This window comes from Gavialis gangeticus, unplaced genomic scaffold, assembly GCF_001723915.1.
Source record: "Gavialis gangeticus isolate Ggan-Ray unplaced genomic scaffold, GavGan_comp1, whole genome shotgun sequence".
Lineage (NCBI taxonomy): Eukaryota > Metazoa > Chordata > Crocodylia > Gavialidae > Gavialis > Gavialis gangeticus.
In genome coordinates, this window is record NW_017729022.1 from 26,180,319 (window position 1) to 26,200,669 (window position 20,351).

At 42.4% G+C, this 20,351-nt stretch overlaps 1 protein-coding gene and 2 long non-coding RNA genes across 3 annotated transcripts in view; 2 read left to right on the forward strand and 1 right to left on the reverse strand.

Annotated features, from left to right (window-relative positions):
- SLC35E3 (solute carrier family 35 member E3) lies at nucleotides 1-5,423 on the forward strand (the record flags this gene model as incomplete). Its single annotated transcript, XM_019515779.1, has 5 exons — nucleotides 1-381; nucleotides 996-1,106; nucleotides 3,602-3,760; nucleotides 4,312-4,394; nucleotides 4,863-5,423. Coding segments are annotated over 5 exons (921 nt in total), but the record flags the coding sequence as incomplete, so codon positions are not given.
- A 930-nt stretch (nucleotides 5,424-6,353) lies between these two features.
- On the reverse strand, nucleotides 6,354-14,090 carry LOC109295713. Its single transcript, XR_002096818.1, has 3 exons — nucleotides 14,080-14,090; nucleotides 7,106-7,117; nucleotides 6,354-6,877 (listed from the first exon to the last, which is right to left on the reverse strand). It is a non-coding gene; the product is annotated as an uncharacterized LOC109295713 (long non-coding RNA).
- The window catches only part of LOC109295714, a 26,647-nt gene continuing 13,168 nt past the window's right edge, over nucleotides 6,873-20,351 (forward strand). Inside the window, exons 1-2 of the long non-coding RNA XR_002096819.1 lie at nucleotides 6,873-8,093; nucleotides 8,555-8,611. This is a non-coding gene — a long non-coding RNA (uncharacterized LOC109295714). The remainder of the gene's footprint in view (nucleotides 8,094-8,554; nucleotides 8,612-20,351) is intronic.

Here is a 20,351-nt window from a genome sequence, read left to right on the forward strand (position 1 = left end):
GCGGCGGCGCGGGGCCGGCTGGCGGCGGCGCTGGTGGCCAACCTGGGCTCGTCCATCTGCATCGTGTTCCTGAACAAGTGGCTGTACGTGCACCTGGGCTTCCCCAACCTGAGCCTCACGCTCGTGCACTTCGGCGCCACCTGGCTCGGCCTGTCGCTGTGCCAGGCGCTGGGCGTCTTCGCCCCCAAGAGCCTGCGGCCTGGCCAGGTGCTGCCGCTGGCCCTCAGCTTCTGCGGCTTCGTGGTCTTCACCAACCTGTCCCTGCAGAACAACACCATCGGCACCTACCAGCTGGCCAAGGCCATGACCACCCCGGCCATCGTGGCCATCCAGACCCTGGCCTACGGCAAGACCTTCCCCCTGCGCATCAAGCTCACTCTGGTGAGGGGGGCCCTCTGCCACCGGGGCTCAGAGAGCTTGGGGTGGACCATGGCCGAGGGTGTGTGGCAGGGGCCTTTCCCTCACTTGCTCTGCCTCTTCCAGGCTCAGCCCTTTGGCAAAGCCTCTGGGCAAGAAAGGCAGGCTGGGCTGCTCTGTGCTGGGGTGCCGCTGCCTTGGGCACATCCTGGTCCCTTAAACCCCCTGGAACTGACACCACAGCCCCCCCACGGGCCCTGACAGGCCACTCAGCAGAGCCCTAATGTCTGGCTCAGGCTTGGTGGGTTTGTGGCAGTTTTCTGCTTTTCACGTGTTGAGGGATACGTGGCTCGAGTCTCATCTGTGACAAGCCTGGGTAGGAGCCAGCCCGGGACAAAAATGCAGGCCTGCCTGAAGCAGTGAGAGGAGGACATCTGCAAAGTTGCGTGTGGATGCTGAATGTCCGGGGTTCTTGTTCTGTAACTCCTGGAAGCCCTGGGGAATCCTGGGTCAGCTGGTTACTGGATGGATGGGGGAAGGCACTTCCAAAGCATCATGGGTAGACTAAGTTTCAAGCTTTTGACTTCCGCCTCCAGTAAATGTAAATAATATGAACTGCTCTGTGTTTTTTCTTGCAGATTCCCATAACTTTAGGTGTGTTCTTAAACTCCTATTACGATGTCAAGTTTAACTTCCTTGGAATTGTGTTTGCTACCCTGGGTGTTCTGGTTACATCTCTGTATCAAGTGGTTGGTAACTATTATTCTTTCTTTCTTTTTTATTTTTCACCAAATGTTGCAACAGAACTGACTGTTTCAAATAGTGGAACATAATGTCAATGAGCTGAATGGTCTAAAAATGTTTTAAAGCTATTGCAACACTATACCAGCACCTAGATGGGAAAGACATTTCATTTAATAGACATCTCTTTGTTCTAGCAGAAAAAGGTATATAGATACAGTGACTAAGATGCTTGTGGGCTATTTCAGAAAATGTGCACATTTTTAACAGTAGAAGGGACTGACCATTGGTACAGTTTATTTTAGGATTCTAAGATTATAAAATTATAGGGGATTATTGTGGACATCTAGGCTGCTCTCCTGTCTTAATGCAAGACATTGGGCTTACCTGAGTTGATATCTACTTGAATTGGCATATATCTTTTAGAAAAGACAAACATCCATTCTTGACTTAAAAATGTCTAGTCACAGACAATCTACCACAGTGCTTGGTGAGTTGTTCTAGTTTTGATTATCCTTGAGAGTCAAAACTTTGTGGTTACTTTCATCTTCCAGCTATTGGATCTTCTTACACTTTTGTCTGAGATTGAAGAGCTCTCTATTATCAGAATTCTTTCCCTGTTAGTAACCCCTTAACCTTCTCTTTGTTAAATTTAACAGATTGAGCTCCTTGTGTCCCACTTTAAGGCATGTTTTCTAATCCTTTAATTATTCTCTTGGCTCTTCCCTAAACCGTCTCCAATTTTTCAACATCCTTCTTGAACTGTGAATACTACAGTGGGACACTGTATTTCAGTAGTGGTTGCACCCATGATAAATAAAGAGGTAGTATAGCATTCCTGTCTGACATTCCCCTGTTTATGCATCCAGGGCTACATTTAGCCCTGGCCTCCCACTGGAAGCTCAGAGTTGGCCTATTATCCACCAGGATCCCAAAGTCCTTTTATGAATTCCTTTTTCCCAGGATAGAGTTCTCATCCTGTTGAGGTGGATCCTTCATCACTTGATATCTTTAGATCAAAATGCCTAGACTAGATGTCTTTCTGATTCACAAGTGGTAGCACAAAAATTAGCTCTGGGTAGAGTGAATTGGTTGGCCTGTATTTCAAGAGGTCAGACTACATCAGGGGTGGCAAAATGTGGGCTGCGGGCTGGATGCGGCCTGCCAAGCCATTCTATCCTGGCTGCAGGACCCCTAAAAAAAATTTAGAAAATTAATATTCATCTGCCCTGGGGTGCCTGTCATGTGGCCCTCAATGGCTTGCCAAAACTCAGTAAGTGACCTTCCGCCCAAAATAATTGCCCACCCCTGGACTACATGAAGATAAAGGTTCCATTTAGTCTTAAAATGTATTAAAAGAAACAAGAAACAGGCAACGTTACCTGGAATGGCCAGACTGTGTGTATCTTGCAGAAATCTTAGTTGCTATTTAGGTGAAATCAGGTTTTGTCCTTTCACAGAAAGCTCTGATGTGTTTTAATTTAGAACTGTGATCATTTCACTATATTAATTTTATTAAATGTTAGCTGTAGAGCATTTCTTCAGTAAAATGCCAAAGTAAGCATTAAAAATCCTTTGTCTCCCAGCTTTTTATAACATTCATCTTAGTAATCATAGAAACTAACATGCAGCAATTATTCTGAATTATGCATATTGTTTAAATTGGAGTTTTCTATATCAAAATAAATTCATGCATAGTATAACTGAAAGCTAAATTGGTATTCATCATGCATATTTGCTCATATAGTGGTTAATGATAAATGAAGTGGAAAATAAAAAGGAGGAGATAAGGATAAGTAACATACATATTATGGTAGGAGCTTTATTTGTAATGTAATGATACCATGTAGTACTTGAAATATTGGTTCCCTGTGGACCTCTGTCATAAGGATACACTGCAAAGTTGTTATACTTTGAAGAACAACATAAAATATTCTGTTAAAATATGTGAGATTTTTAACAGTTGTATGTTGATAGCATGCCAGTAACATGGTGTAGTCTGTTGCAACTTTGATAATCATGTTGTGGCATCCCCCAATACAGAATATTACAAGTACTAGTAGATCTCACAATTTTGTTTGCTCTTTTTGTGGAAGGCACTCAGTATGTTTTTATGCTTGGTTCAGAGTGTAGTATTAGAAAGACAGAAGCCAGCAGTTTTACAACCCTTCCACTGTTCTATCTGTACCCGGGTAGAAGACTTTTCTCATAAAATATGGGAAGAGATATAGGAGAAACAAAGGGAAAAAAAAGTCAAGAGCTAACTATTAGATAGCTTGTTGAAAGAAATTATTCATGTTCTTTTTTTTTTTCCCTCGTCAGTCTGCTCAGCACTGCCTACCCAGAGTAAAGTGAAGACCAGTACATCTCTGGTTGAGACATAAGGAGAGGTGGAAAACAATATTGTCCATATTAAATTCCCTCCACATCAGTAACCAAGTTTGCTTTTATGTTAGGGTTTGATTTTTCTCATGTTTAACACCATTTTTCCTTTTGGTTTTAGTGGGTGGGAGCCAAGCAGCATGAGCTGCAGGTGAACTCTATGCAGTTGTTGTACTATCAGGCACCAATGTCCTGTGCCATGTTGTTCTGTACTGTACCCTTCTTTGAGCCAGTATTTGGAGAAGGGGGGATATTTGGACCATGGACGCTTTCTGCTGTGGTAAGATTTATTTCTTCTTTTTATTTTATTTTAAATTAGATACCAGTGCTTTCATCACTTAGTACAACAGGTTCAAATATCACTTTTGACAGTAAAGGAAGTGAGAGAGGTGACTTTGTGCCACTTTGGCATCTTTGTCAATGGATTTGACTGTCTTTTTCAGCCCATTCATCTTTGCATGTAGGAGTCTTAGTTGCAAGAAATCAAGGAAATGGCAAATTACCTTCAATATACCTACTGCATAAAATTGTTGTGTGAGGGCTCAGTTGAATTTCTGGGGCCGCTGCCTCAGACAGAGGGAATAAAGAAGAAACAATGCGTGTTGTAGTTCTGTTTGCCTTTCACAAACATGTTCTGAACTTCTTACTCAAGTTGTCTGCACTGAATTTGAAATAATATTTGCTTTATTCTGTTCTCAATTTTATTTGTTCTCTTATGTGATGTTTCCTGATTTGTATTTGAAAGTAAAGAAACTTACTTAAACAACTTGAGGTGTAACTGAAGACAGTGAGAAATATGTTGGATTACTGACTATGTCTGTTAATCCACAGATAATGGTGCTGCTGTCTGGTATAATAGCCTTTATGGTAAACTTGTCCATTTACTGGATCATTGGAAATACCTCTCCTGTCACGTATCCTTTGTGTTTGTCACTTCCTATTTTCAGATGAATAGGATTTGTGGTAACTCAGCTATATATTATAATGGAAATAAAAGCCTGGGCAAATTGGTAATTTACCAACTTTATCCTGAATGTTACAATTGGAAGAGCTCAATCCAGTTTTAGCCTGTTTTCTTATGGTTCATTTAGACACTGGTCGTTAATGCAGTAATGTGATCTTTTTGTCTCTGAGAACATTTGCATGTACCTTTGTGGCTGTCTGTAAGAAGTGTATAAAGTGATTGTTGTTTATGTGTTGGTTGATTTGTGCAGCAAATTGGATGAAACATCTCATGTGAATGCAATTTGTCACGTATCATAATTGCACAGATTAAAGTGGAAAGTTGTGGGGAAAGAAATCTATGTGAAATGCCACAGGTTATTTTTGGTTTAGATGGTGATTTGTTTTTTTGACAATTGTTATCCTTAACAGATACGCAGGTATAATATGTTTGGACATTTCAAGTTCTGCATCACTCTTCTAGGAGGGTACATCTTATTTAAGGATCCATTATCAGTAAATCAAGGTCTTGGGATTCTGTGCACATTGTTAGGCATTTTAGCATATACTCACTTCAAACTTGGTGAACAGGAAAGCAGTAAGAGTAAATTGGTTCAGTGTCCATAAACCAGCATTTCTTGGGAAAAGCATTCATCGTATCGGGGTAAATGCTGTAAGAGTTGCTGTGACTTTCACATCCATACCAAATGAACTAATGGTGGCTACTCTTTCAGTAAATATTGAAGGAATTCTGACTCTGTGATCCTGACAGGTATTGTTATTATTATTATTGTAAAGAAGCTTTGAGGCCTATACATGCAGATATTCCAATATATAAGGACACTTGCTGCCTTTTTGACTTTTAGACAATGAAAGGGCACCTTGCTTTTTTGCTGTTTATGTTAAAAAAGCTGTCAACCAGAACTCTGATTTCAACATGATTCCTTATGTATAGGGATCCTGGTCTTCTCTGATTTAAAAAAAAATCCCTAATTTCCAGTAAAAACAAAAAAAGTAACCCCAAATCCACATTTTTCTGTCATTTAAATGAAACACCACTAATATATATATGCATGCATACATACAGTGGTGGTTCATTTTAAACATGGAAAAATGTGGATTTGGAATTACTTTTTAACCAAAAAATAGGGATTTTTTTAAATCAGAGAAAAGCAAAATATATATGCATGGATCCTGGTTAACTATGTGAATTACTTTCAGCTGAATGGTTTGAGTAGAATTATTAGTGAAATGATGAATGGAGACAGCAGCTGTAATGATCAACTTGAACCAGCTCCCCCCCTACCCCCAATGCTGGAGATGCACTTTGAGTTAATCTTTACAACTAACAGTATTTGATAAAGTCACTGATATTTGGAACATTTCCTGTTTCTGCTTCACAATTTTCTTACATTAATGAAAATTGCTTTATGGCTGGCACGTGGAAATATTGGGGGCAGCTAAAAAACTGTCCAGACAGGGCCCAAAGGGATCTTTTTAATAAGTATGTGTAAACTGTCATTGGGGTAGAAAGTGATGTGAACCTCATACTGTTTTAGTTTTTGCTCTTCTGCATCTCACCCATGCAGACACCTTTCCCTGAAAAGGTTCACTGTTAGTATAAGAACCCAAAGAATTGCTGGGAATCTTATGTTGGGGTCCCTTCAGGAAATCTGCAGCAACCAATGAGGAGCTTGTGGTGGGCACATGTTCTGCAGTAATTTGTGGTGTATAAATGACTGCTCTGTGCCAAAGCCAGGCTTAGTTTTTTAGCCATTTGGGAAAGGCTAAAGAACCATCTTATAAAAAACATTAACATGCCAGTTTTCCTGCTTTCAGTAAATCTGTTAAATGTGTTTACCAGATCTGCAAGTGCTTAAAATTTATTTGCACTACTTTAGTCATTGCATTTTTATGTCTATCTGCAGTAGTTTTAAGTTATAAGCAGAAACAGGTGTTTGGGTTTTACAGTAACCCACAAAAATGACTGGATAGCTGGGTCCTCTAAGCTTTTTAACATTGCAAATGATCAAAAACCTTAATGTTGTTTTAATGTGCAAGAAGCAATCTCAGTCACCTTTTACAGTGAAGCCTGTTTTCAGGCTTGTAAATTATTTATTCAATTTTCAGAGTACTTGATTTTTTAAAAAATCTATTTCTCTTGGGTAGGGTAGCCTAAGTTTACATCATACTACTCTGTATTGTTTCAGTATTATGAACAGCTAAAGAATTTTGTGTCTTTACCAACTGTGTCTTAGGCATTGTACAGGTCCAAGGAAAATTTCTTTTATAAACATTTTTATAAATCCTATAATTTGTTAGCTTAAAAACCAATCTGGAGTGCTGAGAAGTGTGTTTAGCACTGTCTGATCTCTAGGTGCACATTCTTCAGTCTGTGCACTGAGAAAGCAGGTTGCACTAATTTGTGCTGTGCACAAGCTCCTCTAAGAATGTCCTTGTGATTTATTTACATTTTAGAGTTAGAAATGAAATGACTGATATAGAAGCCTGTATGACCAGACCTAAGATGGGATTGATGTGAATATATTACATGGGGAGAAAACTAGCCAAAAATGTGTGATAGTAAAAATGGCTCCTTAAAAATGGGACAGGAGCAGATCTTCAAAACTGCAAGAGAAAATTAAGGGAGTGATTTAAACACTGGCTATTTAAGAGGGTACACAATAAATGCACTCTGTTGCTGGAAAGTCCTATAGGGTGCTTGACTGGATTTTTTTCATATATTGAAGTTTTACTTTGGGTTTTGCCCATTATGCCTAATGAATAAAATAATTTCTTGGACTTTTCTTTTTGTCTCTTTCTTTATCAAATGTTTCACGACATTAACAGCCAGACTTACCTAATCTTGGGATGACATTGCTGCCTTGATACAGTTACGTAGCTTGAGCATCAGTGTCCTAGGGAACGCACAGAATTTTAGTTACTTGTTATATTTGTGGGGAAAGAATTGCTGCTGCATATGTTTCCTGGATTGATTGAATTGGCTGGCTCTTTACTTAAATACAGCATCTGCAATACAAGACACAAAGCTACAAGTGGTGCTAAACTTGTATATGTGGATGCACCCTTTGTAGTTTTTGTTTAGTTAAGCTAATTGTACACACAGGAGGCTCTTTTCATCCCTCTTCTACCTGTCAGGCTCTTCGTGTGCCATCCTCCTCTACTTCAGGGGTTCCTTATAAACTCATTTGGTCTCTTCACTCATGCAAGGGACTGCGTATGTTCCCCATCTTCACTATAGCTTTTATATGTGGCATTATTCCCCCCACCCTTTCCCCATAACTGGGGACTCTGTAGTCATCCTTTATCCCTGCACTAGGGTCCCTGTATATCCACCCATCAACCCTTGTCTGGTGGCAGGGATCCTGCTTTCTCCACGAGCCAGAGCTCTGTGTGTATGAAGAAAGAAGTCTTTCAGGTTGTCCACCTTTTAAACAGTATGGGGGATCTTGGGCAGAAATGAGATGGGGCTGGAAAATGAAAATGGTTGCCATCAACTGGTTCTTGCATGTAGAAACAAGTATTTGGATTTGGTGGTCCTGGGACATCTGCTCGTTAGGTGCTCTGTGAGTGTTTTGTATTTTTATTACGAATGTTCTCTGTGCTAGAAGTCATGTAGTGAAAATGCAGCCAAACTTGGCAAACCTGAGGTAAAAGTAATCCTGCTTACTGGAAGGGGGGGTGGGGTGTTTGTTTTTGGGTTTGGGGTTTTTTTATATATACAAATCAATAATCTGTCTGAAGTTGTTTGTTCAATGGGGGGGAAAAACTGGTTCTAATACACAAAATGTTATTTTAATATTATTCTGACGTCTCTATTTCAGTTACTTTTGTTTGCATGAAGAGGAAAAACACAATTAACATCTTTAGTATGTGTGGTTCCTATCTTTTACCTGACCTTACCAGTAGAATTGCACTGTATATGATATTTTAACAACCATAACTATATATCCAATGAGCAGCTACTGAAATAATGCATTAGAAATATACCTGGAATGCATTTGTAGGCTTATTATATTTGTTCTCCAGTGTACTCACTACGCTTTTATGCTTCCTTAAGTGAAGGGGCAGCAGCAGTACACTAAAATATTGTTATATTCTTTATTTAAAGGTCTTTGAGGTTTGGGGAGAAACGAATCAAGGGGTTCTCTACTAAAACCAGCTCTAGGTTTGCAGGAAGACTGCAATGAGTAGTAAATATGTGTTGCTTGTTGTTGGACTTCATTTTCCAAAGGTGACTGAGCTGTGTTAAGGAGCTAGGCCATGGTTCTATCCTATGATGAAAATGCAAAGCATCCCCTGTATTAGCAGTTCTTTCTAAATTTTCTCGATATTGCTACCACCACAGCAGTTCCAAGTTGGAGTGCTTGGCTTGACATGCTGCTGGCACTTCAACCACCGTGTTATCTGAGCATACTCAAAGCAGACTGACTCTGGTTAAAACACCAGTGGCTTGTGGCATCTTGTCTTTACTGGCACTGTTGCTGTCAGAGATATTGCTGGGAAATTCTAAGGGGAAAAAGTCTGAGGTCACTGTCCTCTGATGGGTTTTTTTACCCCTAAAAAAGTAAAGATTAAGCCTTGATTTTTTTTATTTTTTTTTTTTTTAATTTGGCTCGCATTAGGACTGTTCACTATTTCAAGGCTCACTATTTTCTGTAACGTTGATAACCTTGTGCGTTTGGCAGCATTTTGTATCTGCTGATCTTCTATGACTTGATAAGTTAGGGTAGGGGTTCAGTGTACTGTTCCAGGGGAGTTTTTGCTGATGGGAAAACAGCTGCATTCTTAGACTTGAGGTAGAAGGAATGTGTTGTGCAGCTTCTCGGTGAAAAGGGAGCTTGTCTTCCTGCAAGTCTGCCTTCAGGACAGAGCTCCAGTTCAGCAGAAATATATGCTGGCTCTGTCTGCTTGTGCTGAATGAATGCATGGTTGTAGCAGGGGCCAAAGGAACATTAAAGCCTTATTCAGTCTGCCTGTCAGTTGATTAAGTTTCTCTGAGACATACCAGCAGGTAGATCACTTTTGATAAAGGGCTTATTCTGTAGATAAGGCTAGGAAAAAAATATTTGTGAAGCTCTGAAGATAAAAATGACTGATTTCCAAATGACTTCACACACAGCAGTAGCTGCAGAAACATTTAAAGCGTTTGGATATATAACTTGGTTCTAACCAACTGCGGATTTAGCACATCTGCTCTGTGAAACTCACTGAAATACACCCCCCTGCACCATCTGGTTTTTGTCTGTTTATGCACTTGGGTTGTAAATGCTCAGGGATTTTGCTCTTGCTTAACACCTGTGAGGGAATACAAATTTGTTGCTATACAGATAGTAGTAATACATTTGACAATGATATAGTTATAGGCCATGTGGTAGTGCCCTGCTAGTGATGATTGCCAGCATACTTGGAAAAGCAGGAAAGAGGCAGAGGCAACAGGGACTCAATAGATGATGGGCAAGAGAACCCTTTGGCTGCAGTTTTCAGAAACTGATGGAAAGTTTAACTAGGCAGGAGGTTGAAAAGCCAGTCTGCTTGGAAAATGTTTTGTTCCCCAGTCACCCTGTGCTCATCCCATTTGATTAGTGGGTGCTTTACCTGCATTTTAAATACAGCAGAACTGAAGCTATCATGCACTGGAGTAGCTTAGTTATAGAATAGTACCTCCTTTTAGCAAAAACAAAACATATATAGTGATGGTAAGTAAACAGTGAAGGCTGGTAAAAGATCTTGAAAACATGTTTCACTCTCATAATTTCTAATGAGGCAGTTCTGTCTTCTTTTCAAACACTTGTCTACACTCAGTTATCACTAAGTACCTCTTCCTGGGCCACTGAACTCCATTCCTTAAAAAATCATTTTCCTTTTGCTGCTTCCTTTATCCCCCCCACCAATGTTCCAGCCTTTGTATTTGACATCACAGTTAATTACTATGGAGACTGTGGTGTCACTTGCAGAAAATTATTACCTTAAGGAAGGGAGGAATAAGCAGCAGGAGCTGATGACTTCTTGAGCTATGGAGTTTCTAGTTTCAGACAAATAAACATCATGAGAAACCCCCGCAGGCTAAGAAATACAGTGCAGAAGAGGCTCTTAGTTTATCTCCAGGTGATTTTCTTCAAAGAATCAAAGATCAGAATTGCATGTGAACTTTCACTACACCATAATACTGCACACTTGGTTTAGAATAGCTTTCAGTAATGTTTGGAAATATGAATCCCATGTGAATAATAAACAATTGGCTGCAGTAATTGTAAAACTGCATCTCATGGAGATTTTACCAGAGTGCTCTCTTAGAGGCTGTACACTTCTTGAGAGAAGGAGAGAGCTTTTGCCTCGCCTCCGGTTCACATTGTGGAACTTAAATTATGAAGTCCTTTTTGTCTAGTTTGCTTTTTTAAAGTTCTTATGTTGTAATACTCCAGGAACTAAAAGGATTCTGTTATACCCATCACCCTTGCACCAGATCAGCTGTGCTGTGGACCCAGCCAAGGCTTTGGGCTGGTGGTTATGATCCGCTCTGTACTAGGCCTATGGTAAGAAAGAGTGCAGAGCAGGTCCCCCACCTTCTGCAGCCTTGGGCAAGCACAAAACCCTGCCCTGTTCTCCTTGGCTGAAGCAAGAAAAAAAGATCTCTTTCCTGTTTCAGAGTGTTTTAAACCCATGATTTAAATATATATGTTTATATGTTTCAACTAGTTCTGGAAATCAGAGAAAATATGCCTGAATATTTACATTATTACCCAAGACCTCGACCTTTTCCCTTCTCACCTGGGTCCCTTACCTGTTGCACAGAGTGTGCACCCTGGATATGCCCTCCAACGTAGTAAAAAGTCAACTTTTCCAAGAAATGTGTAGGGAGTCATGTAACCTAAGATAATACGTAATTTGCTGATATGGTGCTTGTGTGTCCCTACATAGTTCCTGTAGTTAAGCAGTGAATGGGCATGTTTGCTATTATGTGTAAAGCAAGAACCATGACAGTCTAGTTGGCAAACTAACTGCAGCAGCAATGAGGAATAAATTATTTTGTTTGAAGTGGGCAATTAAGGGAGGCTTGAGGAAAACTCATAAAAATATCAGTAACTTTTTTGGACTGAGAATGTGTGTTCCATATCAAAGCACACAAATATGCCAAAAAAACTAGCTAGTTAACTAACTCCAACAGGATTCACAAGAAATGTGTCACAGATGAGACAGACTTATTTTGATAACCATTAATAGTAAAAAGATGGCTCTGTTACCTTCAGAGCGGATAGAGGACCTGAATTGGCCAGTCTTCCCTGGATGAAGCGTAAAAAAGAATTGCAATTTCTAATGACCTTGGGAAAGACAGCTTTTAAGTTTTTAAGTGGGTTAGTTTCTCCACCTCTGCCTATGTTCAAATGGGAAAGTTCATGTAGAACCCGCATGTCCATTAGAGGCTTGGAACCTCCGGAAGAGAGTACTAGGCTGAAAAAACAAAGTATCAGATAATGGGATAAGGGAATAAACTGAAAAATGTACACAGGAACTTATGTCCCATGATTTTCAATATGGTACCTAAATGTGGGCATTAAACTTCATTGTTAGGTATTGGGATAAATTGATCAGACTTTTCAGAGATGAACAGGCAACTTTCCTCTACTTCCATGGCAGTAAATAGAGAATGTCAGATTCTTGCATCCTGAAAAGGAGGCTGCTTTCTTTTAGATGCATTACTTTGGAGTTAGAGATCTTATTTTGGGAACCTATATGTGACATATCTGGCCTTAAACATTGTATCTGTGATACATTCTAACAAAAAGAGCCTCTGTCCTGTTTACCTTAGGTGAGTCCCTCAAGATTTCTGTTGTCTTACACTATTTTGGGGGGGGGAGCAATGCTTTTCACATACTTTGTATTTTTATTTTTCTCTGACTGGAGTTACTGGATAGGTTTAGCTTTGGAATTAAGATGAAGCTGAAAAGATGCAAGTTTCAGCTTCTCTTGACATCATAAATAAGTAATTCCTATAAGCCAAGGTACAGAAGGATTCCAAAACACCGAGGTGTAACTTTATAGCTGAGAAGAAGCCCTTTAGCTGAAAAAGTTTCCATAAAGCAGGTTCAGCTTGAGGTACACATCCAGGAACTAGGGGAAAGGGAACAGCAGCTGCCCTGAAAATGATTATAATCAGTATCTTGGACCAAGTGCTGCAGAGGAAATGACTCTGTAACATTGCACTGCAGGAAACGTGGGATAGAGCAAGCTAAAGCAAGCATCAGAGGTAATATATACACCTTTTAATTCTCCTAGACACAATAATTGCGAGTAATTATTGGTAGAAGAAAATTGTTGGAGATTAGACCCAACTCATTGTAAAAAACAAGGGTGCAGACACATAACAAGTGAACTGTTTCAAGAATGTCACTAATTTGGAACTGGTTCATGAATCGGAGGTATCTGCATATACACAACCAAGGCTGGATCAAAGAAATTGCCTTAAGGCATTGCAGTGCTGACACACTGTCACCAGGGGGTGGGGGTGAGTACCCAGCCCAGCATGCCTCCCAGTGCCTGGAGCTACCCCAGGAATCTAGCCAGGCGGAAGACCCCAATTGCCTGCATGGGGTTGGTTACAGCTGCCTGGACCCCTGCTTGTGCATTGCCAGGGGATGGGGTATTCTGGGGGCTGCACAACGTTTCTGCGTCTAAGCCTGCAGCTTTAAAAACATTTTTTCCTAGAAAGCTGCTCAATTCATTCCAATTCATCTCTCCCCACCCCCTGAGCAATGAGCATTACCAAAACAGACAGTTGTCCTGTGGAAGTTGGAGTAGGGAAGCAGGGTATGCATTGTGGGATGCCTGAAAGACTGACCAGATACTAGTCATGGAAAGCTTGGTGTCCATACATGACACCAAACATTTTTCACAGAGGACTTGATCATCCAGGTATGTTTTTGAAATGTTCCAGGAAGTTTTAAACCATTCTATACTGGCTTGTGCATCTGGACACTAGCAGTTTAAACTGCAGTTTAAAAGAGCTATGTGTTGTGTGTCTGCACCCTAACATGTCTCTGGTGTGAATGTGCTGGGACACAAACTGTGAGACAAGCCAGCCCAGGTAAATGAAAGTCAAATAACAGAGGCAGAAGGCTCAGTCAGCTGCTTTGGGTTTCTGTTTTACATCAGGTGATGTTTACATCACCTCAGTACCTGGCTCAGGAATGTATCAGTGAGGCATGTCACACGTGCTTCCTCCTTCAATGGAAGCAATGCAGTTGCTTTAGAGTGATGCTGGGCATGTCCCAGTCATTTCTTTCTTTTATTGGTGTACTCCTCCTGAGCTGCAGCATCTGTTTTGTCCAGTTTTATTTGTGCCTGTGATGAACTGTAAGGAAGGTGCTTAAGCTGAAACTCTTTGGCTTAAACTCTGGAGGCAAAAGATAGGCTATATTATGTGACAAATTTGAATGGAATCAAGTAAAATATGGGGCAGAACATACAGAAAAGTGAGTGCAGCCTTCTGTGATCAAAAGTAGAAATGATCTGATGTTCATACTTCCCTGGTTTTGTAGAGGAATTGACTCTAGATGGTCTGTGGCAGGGGTTGCCCACCTATGGCATGTGGGTGGCAACTGGCTTGGGGACCACACCCAGAGTGTGGTGGTGGACAGGTCATTCTTGGCCTGGAAGGAGGTGGGCAGTGGGGTCCCACAGGGTTTGGTCCTTGGACCGGTGTTATTTAACATCTTCATCGGCAATTTGGACGAGGGTGTGGAGAGCACCCTCTCCAACTTCACAGATGATACCAAGTTATGGCGCAAAGTTAACACACTGGAGGGCAGGGAGCAGATACAGGCTGGATCTGGACAGGTTGGGTCAATGGGCAGAACGAAATAGGATGCAATTCAATAAAGATAAATGCAAGGTACTCCACCTATGGAGGAGGAATCCCCAACACACCTATAGGTTGGGGAATGACCTCCTCAGCAGCGCAGCGGGATCTTGGAGTCACAGTTGACTGCAAGATGAACATGAGCCAGCAGTGTAACAAGGCCGTCAACAAAGCCAATCACACCTTATCGTGCATTACATTACCAGGTGTATGACCAACAGATTGAGGGAGGTGATGCTCCCCCTCAATGTGGCATTGGTCAGGCCACAGCTGGAGTACTGTGCTGTGTCCAGTTTTGGGTGCCGCATTTCAAGAGGGACACGGAGAATGTGGAGAGGGTTCAGAGGAGGGCCACTCGCATGATTAGTGGCCTCCATGAAAGACCCTACAAGGAGAGGTTGAGGGATCTGGATCTCTTCAGCCTTCACAAGAGACATCTGAGGGGAGACCTTGTAGCCACCTATAAGTTTATCAAGGGAGGATAACAGAGAATTGAAGATGCGTGATCTACCAGAGCACCCCAGGGAGTAACTAGGAATAATGGGTGCAAACTAGTGGAGAGCAGATTCAGGGTTAGACATTAGGATGAGATATTTCACAGTAAGGGTGGCCAGAATCTGGAACGGGCTGCCAAGAGAGGTGGTACTATCACCTAACTTGGAGGTCTTCAAGAGGAGGCTTGACAGTCGCCTGGCTGGGGTCATCTGACCTCAGCCCTCTTTCCTGCTAGGAGCAGGGAGTCAGACATGATGATCCATTGTGGTCCCTTCCAACTCTACAATCTATGAATTCATGCCATAAGCAGAGCAGGCAGCCTGTGTGTGTGGCACGTGATGCATTGGTGAGGAAGAAACACACTGGCAGATAGGGCAGGGAGCAGAAATCAGAGCAACATATCAGGAACGGGATTGGAGAGGCACTTAGAGGGTGTGGGGCTTACTTTGTGGCATGCCTGCCAAAAAGATTGGCCCCCACAAGACTAAATTACCTGCAGCATTTTTCATTAACTTCCAAGATCCTGATGTCAAGAGTTTTTTTTATAAAGCTGACTTTTGTTGCCCCTAGATGGCACTGTTACTAGGACATTCCTGTGATGATCCCTTGTAAATCTACTGGATACAAAAAATCATGGACTCGATATAGACATTGGATTTATGATGCATTACAACCTGCATAACATCTGATTCACCAGCTACTTGCCAGACCTGACCTTTTATACTTTTCTTTCCATCCCCCCACTTCTGCCCTTCCCCTCCTTTTCTACTTTTTGTCTTCCTAATTTCCAGCTATTTCCTTTTTTCACAGACAGCTTCTTTCCTACCTTGGAAAACTACTACAGTAGAGTCTCCCTTACTTACCTTTGGCTTTTTCCCCCCTCTCTTCCCTGCACCGCTACCTTTTTGGTTTTTCTAATTTCCACCTATTTACATTCTCACTTTTAGCTTCTTTCATTCCTTGGAGTCTCAGACAGCAGAGGCTTCCTATGCCTGAAGAAGGGCAATTGCACCCGAAAGCTTGCAAAGACCTTTTTTCCAACTACTCAGTTGGTCTAATAAAAAATATCACATCTACTCAAATAACTTTGCCTGCCCTTGTAAAGAACATGGATTTAATTCTGATCCTAAAACAAAGGTCTCTTGAGTGATTCTTAAAATAAATTTTACCTTGAAGGAATCACTTAGCAGAGGAAGTACAATGCCCTTTTTGACTGACCATGAAGCTTCTCAGTTTGCAGTTTCCCTGCCCCCTCTCCTCCTCACCTCTTCCTTTACAGATGTCCTTTTTCCAGAAATTTTATTTCTTTTTCCCTAACCTTGTCTCCTTCATAAAACATGCACCAGTTCTTGTAATTCAGGCATGCCAAACATCTGGCCCGTAGAGTTGGGTCACCCAGCCCGTGATAAGACACCTTCCCCTGGTGGCAGCCAAGCACCTGGGAGAGACGCGCAGTGCTGGAGCTCCCCAGCTGCGCTGCAGGAATAAGCCTGGCACTGCAGGTTGACTGCCATCATGGGGAAGAAGCATGGTGCTGCTGAGGGGCCAAAACCGTGGCTCTTGCTGCCTTGGCTGCCAAGCACCCACGTGAAAGCACCAGTGCTGGAACCCCGGAAGCACTGTGGAAGCAACCCAGCACTGCAACCTGTTCCTGCAGCAGCAGCCGTGTCCAGGATGCCAGGTCTCTTCCCACCCAGTCCTTGACCGGTTGGAGTGCTGGATCTAGCTCATAGGGCGGGTCCTGCACCACTCGGCCAAGTGAGTTTGATGCCCCTGTTCTTTTATCTGCTTTAACTCCCAAGGCTGTCTTGAGCATTTAGACCTATGTGGCTAGCAGTGGGGGAACCCCCTTATGTTTTCTTTGTTCCACAGTTAATGGAAATAATTTATTTTAAGAATAAAAACAATTCATTTACAAGAATGTTACTCATCCTGTCCAGCTGGGCCCAGTAAGCAACTACATATGTCTACACAGATTCATGTTCTTAACTGAGTGATTGATGATCAGTTCTCCATCCTATGAGCAGAGCCAGCTATATATTTATTTTAGGCAGCAAAGTCCCAGCATTTCTGGGACTTGCTTACTTCCATGATGTGGCATCATTTGACTTTTGTCACTGTCTTGGAAAATGAGGTGTATTGAATCAAGATACAAAGTTGCTTCATGGGTATATTTGTTATTTTTTCAGAAAGAACATAGAAAGAAAGCTGCTACTTCTTCTTCGTTTTGTGTCCTTGTCATAAACTAGATGTTTTTTTCCAGAACCATGCACAAGCAATGACTTTCCACTGCTGTGACGAGGACCTCCTTCATACAGGTCTCACCAAGGAGTCAGCAAACAAGCATGTGCTCCATAGTTTGCATTTCACTGCGCTTGCATCTATTTGTGTCATTAGAGTAGCCCCATTTGATCATGTTTGGTTTTGATCTTCAAGTTTGCATGCACAGGCAAATCGGGCATCACCACGTTAGCTAATCTAGATCCGCCCTTCTTGGAAGGTCTTCCTGGGGTTCCAGGTTCATTTCAGAGCACCTGATTTCATGTAATCTTTCCTCCCATAACTTTAGACCTGCTAAGGAGAAGAAAGAAGGCTATGATGCTATAAAGCCTCCTACTATCTTGTTTTGCCTCTCTTCCTCGAATCCTACAAAAAATGATGTACAAGTTTGCAGAAAAATTAAGGATATAGTAAGTGTTTTCAGAATTTCAGCCTTAGATTATGATCTCTTTGTATATAGGTCCTATCATAGAAAACTAGGGCTGGAAGGGACCTCGGGAGGTCATCTAGTCCAACCCAAAGCAGCACCATTCCCAACTAGATCATCCCAGCCAAAGCTTTGTCTAGCTGGGTCTTAACCTCCAAGGATGGAGATTCCACAATCTCTCTATGGGTAGCCTGTTCCAGTGGTTTACTACCCTCCTAGTGAGAAAATTCTTCCTAATATCTAACCTAAACTTCCCTTGCTGCAACTTGAGGCTATTGCTCCTTGTTCTGTCATCTGCCACCACTGAGAACAGTCTAGCTCAGGGGCGGGCAATTATTTTGGATGGAGGGCCACTTACTGAGTTTTGGCAAGCCATCAAGGGCCACATGACAGGCAGTCAGGGGCAGATAAATATGAATTTTCTAAATTTTTTTAGGTGTTCTGTGGGCCAGATGGAATGGCCTGGCAGGCCACGTTTTGCCCACCGTGGTCTAGCTCTATTCTTTTTTGAACGTCCCTTCAGGTAGTTGAAGGCTGCTATTAAATCCCCTTTCAGTCTTCTCTTCTCTAGATTAAATAAGCCCAGTTTCATCAGCCTGTCCTCAGAAGTCATGTCCCCCAGTGCCCAAACCATTTTTATTGTCCTCCACTGAACTCTCTCCAATTCGTCCACATCCTTTCTGTACTGAGGGGTCCAAAATTAAACACAGTACTCCAGATGTAGCCTCACCAGTGCTGAATAGAAGGGAATAATAGCTTCCCTTGAGCTGCTGGCAACACTTCTACCAGTGCAGCCCTGTATGCCATTAGCCTTCTTGGCAACAAGGGCATACTGTTGGCTCATATTCAGCTTATTGTCTGTAAACGCCAGGTCCTTTTCTGCACAGCTGCTGCCCAGCAAGTCAGCCCCCAACCTGTACTGGTGCATGGGATTGTTCCGTCCTAAGTGCAGGACTTTGCACTTGTCCCTGTTGAACCTCTGAAATTTCTTTTGGCCCAATGCTCCTATTTGTCTAGGTCACTCTGAATCCTAGCCCTACCCTCCAGCCTATCTACTACTGCCCCCAGCTTGGTGTCATCTGCAAACTTGCTGAGGGTGCACTCTATGCCATCTTCCATGTCATTGATGAAGACATTAAACAAAACTGGACCCAAGATCGACCCCTGGGACTCTCACTTGATACCAGTGGCCAACTAGACATCAAGCCATTCATTACTACCCTCTGAGCCTGATGCTTCAGCCAGTTTTGTATCCACCTTACAGTCCATTCATCCAGCCCATACTTCCTTAGCCTGCCTGCAAGAATGTTGTGGGAGACCATATCAAAAGCCTTGCTAAAATCAAGGTACACCATATACACCAGTCTCCCCACATCCACAGAGCCAGTAATTTCATCATAGAAGGTGATCAGGTTGGTCAGGCATGTTTTGCCCTTGGTGAATCCATGCCAACTGTTCCTAATCACCTTCTTCTCCTCCTGTGCTTACAAACAGATTAATTGAGGATCTGCTCCATGATTTTTCCAGGGACTGAGGTGAAGCTGATTGTAGTTCTGTGATCCTCTTTTTTTTCCTTTCTTAAAAATGGGCACTATGTTTGCCCTTTTTTGAGTAATCCAGGACCTCTCCAGATCACCATGAGTTTTCAAAGATGATGGCCAATGGTTCTGCAATGTCAGCCAACTCCCTTAGCACTCTTGGGTGCATCCCATCCGGCCCCATGGACTTGTACATATCCAGCTTTTCTGAACAGTCCCTAACCTGTTCTTTTGCCACTGTTGGTTGCTCACCTCCTCCCCAAACTGGGCTGCCTGGTGTAGTAGCTTGGGAGCTAACCTTGCCCATGAAGACTGAGGCAAAAAAGGCATTCATGGATCCTCTGTCACAAGGTTGCATCCCCCATTCAGTAATGGACCCACACTTTCTCTGATCCTCCTTTTGCTACCAACATCCTTGTAGAAACCCTTCTTGTTACTCTTCGCATTCCTTGCTAGCTGCAACTCCAGTTGTGCTTTGGCCTTCCTGATTTCATCCCTGAATGCCCAAGCACAATGCTCTTATACTCCTCCCTTGTTGTTTGTCTAGGTTTCCACTTCTTATAAGCTTTCTTGTTGTGTTTTAGGTTACTGAAAAGTTCCCTGCTAAGCCAAGCTGGTCTTCTGCCATACTTGCTAGTCTTCCTGCACATCAGGATGGTTTGTTCCTGCATTCTCTGTAAGGTTTCTTTACAGTGCAACCAGCTCTCCTGGACTCCTCTCCCTCTCAAACTGCCTTCCTAGGGGATCCTGCCCATGAGTTCCCTGAGTGAGTCGAAGCCTGCCTTTCTGAAGTCCAGGGTCCTTACTCTGCTGCTCTCCATCCTTCCTTTCCTCAGGAATCTGAACTCAATCATCTCGTGGTCACTGCTGCCCAAGTTGTATCCACTACTACATCCACCACCAATTCTTTCCTGTTTATGAGCAGCAGGTCAAGAAGAGCACACTCCCTAGTTGGCCGCTCCAGCACTTGCACCAGGAAGTTGTCTCTAACACTCTTCAGAAACTACCTAAATTTCCTGCACACTGCTGTATTGCCCTCCCAGCAGATGTCAGGGTGATTGAAGTCTCCCATGAGAACCAGGACCTATGATCCAGAAAATTCCACTAGCTGTTTGAAGAAAGCCTCATCCACCACTTCCTCCTGGTTTGGTAGTGTATCGCAGACCCCCACTACACAGACAAGTGTAAGGTGATGCACCTGGGGAGGAACAATCGGCACCATACATACAGGCTGGGGAACTCCCCTCTTGTCAGCACAGAGGTGGAAAAGGATCTGGGAGTCATTATTGACTCCAAGATGAACATGAGT